The 8,864-nt window shown below is 37.5% G+C and overlaps 1 protein-coding gene across 2 annotated transcripts in view; it reads left to right on the top strand.

Moving 5' to 3' along the window:
• Positions 1–8,538, top strand: part of LOC107750407 (heparan sulfate glucosamine 3-O-sulfotransferase 5) — a 19,098-nt gene extending 10,560 nt beyond the window's left edge. The window contains exons 2-3 of one of the 2 annotated variants that reach the window (XM_016565767.1): positions 6,285–6,418; positions 7,587–8,538. In XM_016565767.1, the coding sequence (XP_016421253.1) occupies positions 6,312–6,418; positions 7,587–8,520 (1,041 nt within the window). In that variant the 5' untranslated portion in view covers positions 6,285–6,311 and the 3' untranslated portion in view covers positions 8,521–8,538. The remainder of the gene's footprint in view (positions 1–6,284; positions 6,419–7,586) is intronic. The other variant, XM_016565768.1, reaches the window with a different exon arrangement.
• The last annotated feature ends 326 nt before the right edge of the window (positions 8,539–8,864 follow it).

Raw genomic sequence — 8,864 nt, forward strand, 5'->3', positions numbered from 1 at the left:
TTTTTTTTTTTTTTTTATGGTATATCAAAAAGTGTATATTTTTTAAATGTGATTGTTGGTACATTTTACCAGTTTTTTACCATACTTTCAAAACAAAAATTAAAATAGGAAAAATATGCAATATGATAATAATTGAAGACAAAATGTGTTTTACTGAGAAAAAACAAGATCTGGTTTTTAAAAAGCCTTTTTCCAAAAGGTACATCTGGAAAAAGGGGGGTCGTCTTATAATCAGGGTCGTCTTATATTCGGGCCAATACGGTAATATTCTAATAAGACTCAGTTGACATGTAGTTGCAACGTTATTTATAGTGAGTAGGGTTGAAACAATTAGTCGACATTAACAACAACATATATTTCTGCTGCTGAATAGTCCGTTGATCTCATACGACCTAATGTAAGAGCTTTCAACCAATCAAAAAAATTTAAACAATTACATTGAACAATTTAAAATAATTACACAGTTAATAATTGTACAAGGTGAATTAAGTTGTAAAGTTAAGTGTGCACATAATAAAAAAAAACATCTTTATTTAGATTTCTAAATGAGCACTTTGATATTTGAAATATGTGCCCCAAGGGTGTCTACTGCATTTGCTGCTTTTGCCTCAGATGTATATATACCACTGTATCAAAAATTTGTGGAAATTCATGGGAGATACACTGTGGCTGTAGTGATACAGTGAGCAGTTCAATGTATTTTGTGTGCACACTCTTTCTCGCAATAACGAACGCTGTCACACGGCCAATTTGTACATATTTTACAAGGTGGCTAATTCGTACGAATTTGTACGACCTCACTCGTACGATTTTGGACTGATTCTGTGATGGTTAAGTTTAGGGGCTGGGTTAGGTGTGGTCTTTCGTACAAGTTCCTACGAATTTGCCACCTCGTAATATAGGTACGATTTTTCACAAATCATATGAATTCGTACGAGTGAGGTCGTCAAATATGTACGAACAGGGGTGGCGCCAGAGAATTTTGAATGCAGGTGCTGAGGGGGCGCTAGATCTTTGACAGGGGGAGCTGGGCAATTACTAATAATAGCCTAGTAAATATGAACAAAATAGGTTATTTTTTTAAATATAAATAATAAAATAAATATAAAGAACTTGCCCACTCGATTTTTTTTATAATTTATTAGTCTACATGATTATTTGCCTCATCACAATTTAATAAAAAATGTTCATTTTATGAAACTACGTAGATGAGTCAGTTCCCAAAGATTTTTTGCATAAGCCTAGATATTCACTGAACAAGAATTTCACACCAAGTATTTATGCGGAGGTTGGAAGCTAAAATATTAGCATGCTTATGGAGGCCCCCGCGTGGTGTCTTGCATTTTTTCCTGCGGAAAGAGCTTAAAATACTCTGTATCACTTTTTGGTCATACAGATAAGACTAATAGGCTACATCATTTGCTTTTATTACGCTTTTATTCGTGTACACAGTACACTCACAATAACACGTTATGCTTTTGTAAAATAGAGAAAATAAACCGTCTGCTGTCCCAGTCTCCGTGAAACTGACACATCACAAGAATCGGCCACTTGCCTCACAGGCATAAGAAATAAACCTATAGAAAGCTTGAAATGTCTACTATTAAACGAACCAATTCAAATAATAAAAAAAAAAATCTCTGATAATGTAGTCCGTATGAAAAGGTGCATTTCTAAAGGCACGTCCATTATACTGCGGCGATGGCGAGTCAGTGTCAGTAACTGACTCAAAAAGCAGTTTACTAATAAATCATTAAAACACATTCATAATCATTACTTTTGCCGGTGCATTTCGGCAAGCTTTATGCGTGAGCTTAAGCATGAAATAGGCTATATTACACCTAGGCCTATATGTGACCCTGGACCACAAAAGCAGTCTTAAGTCGCTGGGGTATATTTGTAGCAATAGCCAAAAATACATTGTATGTGTCAAAATTATAGATTTTTCTTTTATGTCAAAAATCATTAGGATATTAAGTAAAGATCATGTTCCATGAAGATATGTTGTAAATTTCCTACAGTAAATATATCAAAACGTAATTTTTGATTAGTAATATGCATTGCTAAGGACTTCATTTGGATAACTTTAAAGGGGATTTTCTCAATATTTCGATTTTTTTGCACCCTCAGATTTTAAAATAGTTGTATCTCGAACAAATTTTGTCCTATCCTAACAAACCATACATCAATGGAAAGCTTATTTATTCAGCTTTCAGAAATCCTGGTTTTGTGGTCCAGGGTCACATATATTATAGGATGGTTTAGTAGGCATTATATGAATTAATTTAATATAAACGTGTGACTAGTTGACTAGAAAAATCTTTAGTCGGGGCAGGCCTAATTACATAGCATTTTAAAAATGGAGCGGTTACTTGTGCCATGACATTAGGAATAGTGCGACAATCAAATCACGTCACGTTATTGCATTGCATTAGTTATGCATGCGTAATGAGTCAAATGTTTTTATTTCATTTATTAGATATAAGTGGCTACAGTCTGTTTTTGCTTTCAGGAAAAAATGTGTGGGGGTGCTATGGGGGTGCTTTGGACTTTCTTGGGGGTGCTTAAACACCTGCTAGCCCCTCCCTAGCGCCGCCCATGTGTACGAATTGCCGTGAGATTGGGTTGCAATAACAGATCTGCACCATTCCTGATTAATATAGAGACCAATGCCTCCTCCTTGGTTTTTCCATGTAACTGCTGAACTGCGATCGGTACATAGAGGAGTGCCGAACCCATCAATAAGAACAGAATTATCAGGGTCACATTTTTAGTCATGTCTCAGTAAAAGCTAAAAAAGAAGCATCCTTATAAGCATGTTGAATACGTACCATTGCCTGCAGGTCATCAATCTTGTTCCTAAGCAATTGGACATTTGGTATGATAATAATCAGAAGTGGAGTCCAGTTAAGCCGTAGTGTTCTCAGCCTCATACTCACCCATCCCTTCTTCCCTCTCTTCCGAATTTTCCGAGAATTGTAATTCAGACTAGTGGAAGATCCATTGTTATGAACACTGTTTCCACACAGTGGACTTTGGTCCATGAGGTAACGAACATTGCAAGGACGGTGGAGGAGGAACTCTCTGCCATACTGGAGCCTCATTGTTTGTTTGATAGGTGAAGAATTTGGACACGAAGGATGGAGGAATAAAGCTCACAACAGGACTATAATCAACACATCCATTTAGCGAACTTGACAAAAAATCTAGCAATAAGTAATTAACTTTAACACTGAAGTCTTAAACTTTATACGGCAAGACACACGACAAAAGACGCAGTAACTGCTACTACCACTGCAGGTCACCACATGCACAGCTCTCCCAAAGTTCATTGTTTTTTGTATTGTAAGGTGGAGAGTTCAGATTTAAAAATACTGGTTGGGTAATGTTTACTCATTGATCCAATCAGATGATTTCCTATTAAAATGGAGTGTTTGAAAAAAGCCCCATGATGGCATTCACATTGTAGGAGTAATAGTGTTAGAAAATGTGCTTGGCTGCATGTCATTCCTCCTTTAAATATGAAACCAAGGACTATTGTCATGGGAACCCAGTCTAAGTGAAGTCATGGCAGGTCATTGTGTTTAATAGTGTGACTCATCTCATGTAAACATCAGCTAAGTGATCCATCAGACACAGAACACCCATTATTTAAGAGGAGAGTGAGACGATCTTGTGTGTGTGCTTGGATGTGAGCAGTATGAGGTCACATTACTCCATTACACCTCATCAGCATCACTCCATAGTGCGTACACGCACGCGCACACACACACACGCACACGCATGCTTCCTTCATCTGTTTCATCATCAGTTTCTGTTTCCTGCCTGTTTTTCCTTATTGCTTCATTTTGAATGATCAGTTCAGGGGTTTCCAAACCTTTTGTCGCATCACATCCAATAAACAGATAAAATAGTGTGTTTTGAGTAATTTTAGCAAGTTTTAGTGGTTGTGGTTGGGGGGGGGGTTCAGTTATTATTTCTAAGTAATACTCATTAATATTCTTAATTTTTTTATATTTATTGTAATCAGCAGTTAAAATTCTTAGTAAAATTTATGATATAAAAAAAAAACTTCATGTTGAGTCAAATTTTAAAGGGGTGGTTCATTGCGATTTCACTTTTTTAACGTTAGTTAGTGTCTAATGTTGCTGTTTGAACTTTCAGCTTTGTAACTTTGCAGATATTGTTTAGGCTCAATGCAAACAGATATATCGTCTTTTAAAATTCTGGCAGTTTAAGGCCTACAAAAACGGCTGGTAGGGACTACAACGAGTTACTTCCCGGGTTCGTGACATCACAAACCCAGATAAACCCCGCCCTCGGGAAAAGGCAGCAAAGAGACGCGCGCTTGAGGCGGTTTAGCCAATCACAACACACTGGGCTAGCTATAACCAATCAGAGCCCATCGCCTATTTCTGAGGGAGGGGCTTCATAAAAGAAGGAAATGATCAGCCTATTTCTCAGAGAAGGAACAGAGAGGTGTGGAATAAAGGTAAATTATGTGAAAAATAATGTGTTGTTTTTTTTAAAACTAAGCGTTAACACATGTTAGACTGCACCTGATAAACACAATCAAGCCTATAAAAAACCCAGTGAAGCACCCCTTTAAAATAATTAAACCTTTGTGTATCAACCACTTAAAACACTGCATTGAAAATTCGGCCCAATTTTCACTGTCATCTGAACAAAAAACACCCGACAGTCTGAGTAAAAATGCAGATTCACTCTTCAATACCGGTTACGCAAAACAGTTCTTCAAAACATCTTCTTTTGTGTTCCACAGAAGACAAAACCATACAGGTTTGGAATGACTTGAGAGTTAGTAAATGATGACAGAATTTTCATTTTAATGAGAACTATGCTAAAAGATATTGTATAGCGGAACAGTAGAAATATTGTTGTAGGTGTTACTGATCATTGTGTGGGCCGCTCATAGCCAGTATTGGAAGATAAAGTGCTAACACACGTTCTCATCAGCATTGCAGTATTTATTATTTTAGGTCTTGTTTAGACATGGCCTCAACCCTAAATTTATTGTATTTTACAGCAGAACTGTTAGTTGACTGGGAGAGAGAGTCAATATAGCTTTATGTACCCTTGCATGCCAGCTCAGACACCAAGATTACCCTTACACAAGAGTCAACTATAATGGTGGTGGGGTTTTCTAAACAATAACAGCAGCAAGATGGATGAGTGCAAGGAAGATTTAGAGCATAACAACAATTTACCCCCTAAGATGAAATAGAGGAAGGCAAGGACATGTCCAAATGAAGGACATTTGTCCCAGCCCAACTGTCCAAGAGAGAGAATATGAGGACAGCTTCAAGGATAGTGAGGAGGAGAGAAGAGACCGTAATGGAAAGAAAAAGAGTAGTACAATAATTTGTCATATTTTAGTTTAAATCATTAAAACTCTGAAACCTTTTATTTTCTCTCACAAAGTATAGACAAAGGCTCTTCCTAACTAACCATGCTGCTCATCCATGCTCTTGTCATTTCTAGACTGAATTAATGCCATGCTCTTCTAGCCAGACTTCTAACATGTTCAGTCTTGCTGCATTTGCAAGTTCTATAAATGATCTAAAACAGAGCAAGCTTTTTATTGCCTCAGGATCAATCAATTTGTTATATTCCTCATTTGTAACTTGTTTAGATTAAGGTGTTTGGTAAATGAATAAATATAAGTGTAAAATAATTCATTATGTGTGAGTGAATTAGCTCTCTTTCAGTGTGTGTGTACATTGGTTTAGGTGGTTTATGAGGACACAAATTTGTATAATGACATGGGTATGATATGGCATGAGTATTACAATGTGGTTTATGAGGACACTTCCTGTGTCCCTGTAATTCAAATGGCTTAAAATACATACTAAATGGTGGGGTTTTTTTTTTTTGGGGGGGAAAATCTAAAAATGCAGTAAGCTTTCTGTGAGGGGTTGGTATAGGTGTAGGGTGATAGAAAATACAGTTTGTACAGTATAAAAACAAGTACGCTTATGGAGAGTCCCTGTAAACCACACATACCAACGTGTGTGTGTGTTTGTGTTGAGTGGGCACCCTCTATAACGACGCTGCAGCATTTGCTGACTTGTAAGACATGATTTAGTGTGTGTTAAAAAGCATTAAGCTCTTCTCCGATGCTGTTTGAAACGCGTGTTTGTTAACTGATAAATATGCAGTATTTAGTTTGATGGACGTGGGATCTTTATCAATGTGTAAGTGAAAAGATGTGGATACATAAATCATGTTTATATGTATGTATGTGTGTGTGTGTCTCTATGCAGGCTGAGGAAGACTGTTGATGGAGGGTGATGCTTTTTTTACAGCAGCAGTGGCTGAGGCAGAGGCTCTTTGTACTGGGTAGCTTGGTGCTTGGGAGCCTTTTCTTTCTGGTGGCCAGAGAAGGCACTTTAGACAGGTATTATAGCATTCATTCACAGAAAAACTCAACCCCCAGTGTGTTTATTCAATAATAAGTACCTTTGTCCCCGTGTACTTATGGAAAATAAACACTTTTCACACTCCAACATATGTAATTATTTATTGTATCTAAAACACAGCTATTGACCAATAAGTAGAGGTGTTCGATAGGGGTGGGTTTTTTAGCCAAATCTGACTCCTAACACCATAGTTAGTGGAACTCCTCGACTCCATTTACTTTACATCAATACAGGGTCAGGAACATAATACAATATTGCAGCCATTATTACACACTAAATTCATTTTATTTAAGCCTTATATTTCATTTATTAAAACAACACGCTGTCTGTGTGACTGTCCAAATTAGTCCAATTTAGAGATGACATTACCATGACAATAGCATCAACATCTTTACCTAGCTGTTGCCAGTACCTCATTTTACAGAGGTAAAAGTCAAGAGAAACAGCCTTTGCCTTCAGAATTAATTAAAGGGGTCATATGATGCTATTTTAAAGATCATTATTTTGTGTATTTGGTGTACTTTAAATAAAAGAGAAGGTGACATATTATTTAATATTATCATCTGGTCAAGTGATGGCACTAAACGCTCATGATCGTCTCTTCTCTTAAGGGGAGATATTACATTTAAATGTTGCCCAATTTACAGATGTGAGTGTATTTGTAAAACATTTGAAATAGTTTTTTCATAATGCACCACAATTAAATTATGTCTTCTTTTACATAGGGCTACTGAACAGACATTTAGAAGTTTATTTTAAAGTGCAAAGTATTGAAAATAAAAAATATATAAATAAAGCTCTGGAAAAACTTGCATTTTTACAATATTGTAAGTGTGTCTCATCGTTAATCAAAGGTTTCACACACATTTGCGGTCTTTACGCCCGCTTGAACACTTGGGACCAAATCCAGGAAATATGTCTTACAAGTAGACAAGTGGTCAGGTGCAAAGAGTGTGGGTATTAGGACAGGCACTGTATATGTAGTCATTTGAAAAGTAGAAAAATATGAAGAAGTTACCAAATCAGATTTCATGTGACACTTAATCAACAAAAATAATTATCTGTTTTAATTCTAATTAATTATGGTGCATAAAACTTCATGTACACTGGGTGGTTATACACCCAAATTTTGTTCTCTCATTGCAGACTGCAGCTCATCTGTCCCATTAAGGACAAACTGTCCCCTGCTGGTTCATCAGGGCAGATTCCTTTACATACATTGCAGCGCAAACAAGCTCTACATCTCAAGCTGCACAGGAGAAACAGCACAAGGGAGCAACTGCGAATGCACCACCTCATTAAGCAGCTCCCCAGGGCCATCATCATTGGGGTGAGGAAAGGTGGAACACGCGCTCTGCTGGAGATGCTCAGTCTTCACCCTGCTGTTGTCAAGGCCTCCCAGGAGGTCCACTTTTTCGACAATGATGAAAACTATGATCGTGGGGTTGACTGGTACCTCAAAAAGATGCCCTTCTCTTTTCCTCACCAAATAACTATTGAGAAGAGTCCTGCATATTTCATCACTGAGGAGGTACCTGAGAGGATCTTTAAAATGAATTCCTCCATTAAACTTTTGTTGATTGTGCGTGAGCCCACCACCCGCGCTGTTTCTGACTATACACAGGTCCTAGAGGGCAAAGAGCGCAAGAACAAAACATACAACAAGTTTGAGGAACTTGTGATTGATACCAAGACTTGTGAGGTGAACACAAAGTACAAGGCTGTACGGACAAGCATCTACACCAAGTACTTAGAACACTGGTTAAAGTTCTTTCCCATTGAGCAATTTCACATAGTTGATGGAGACCACCTCATCACAGACCCACTTCCAGAGCTTAAGCTGGTTGAACAATTCTTAAACCTTCCATCACGAATCAGCCAGTACAATCTGTACTTCAATGCCACACGTGGGTTCTTCTGTCTGCGCTTCAAGTTCATGTTCAGTAAGTGCCTGGCGGGCAGTAAGGGCCGGATCCATCCAGATGTAAATCTCTCCATCAAGGAAAAACTGCAACGCTTCTTCCACCCATTTAACCAGAAGTTCATTCAGATCACAGGCAGGACATTCAACTGGCCCTGAAGATTCCAATAACATCTGACTTTAATATTAAGAGACATATGACGTAGCATAATAGCATTTTTTGTAATGTGCTGATTTATCATCACCGTTATTATTGCTTTTATTGCATTGTTAATGTGACAAAATATGTCAAAGAGCATTGCAGCAGTCCAGTCTTGAAATAAGAGCTTCAACCAGTAGCGATCCTGCAGGACTGTGCCTAAATTCATCAGAATTTCCCCTTTAACTAAAACTATACCTTTAATTGTAGAATCTAATTGTACAGTGATGTTGTTGATAACTGAAAGGTGGGGTACTGTTACAAGGTACTCTGTCTTTTCATGTGTAAAAAAGGAGCTCCTTGT

The sequence above is a fragment of the Sinocyclocheilus rhinocerous genome, unplaced genomic scaffold (genome assembly GCF_001515625.1).
Source record: "Sinocyclocheilus rhinocerous isolate Xijiao unplaced genomic scaffold, SAMN03320098_v1.1 scaffold1774, whole genome shotgun sequence".
NCBI classification, from domain to species: domain Eukaryota; kingdom Metazoa; phylum Chordata; class Actinopteri; order Cypriniformes; family Cyprinidae; genus Sinocyclocheilus; species Sinocyclocheilus rhinocerous.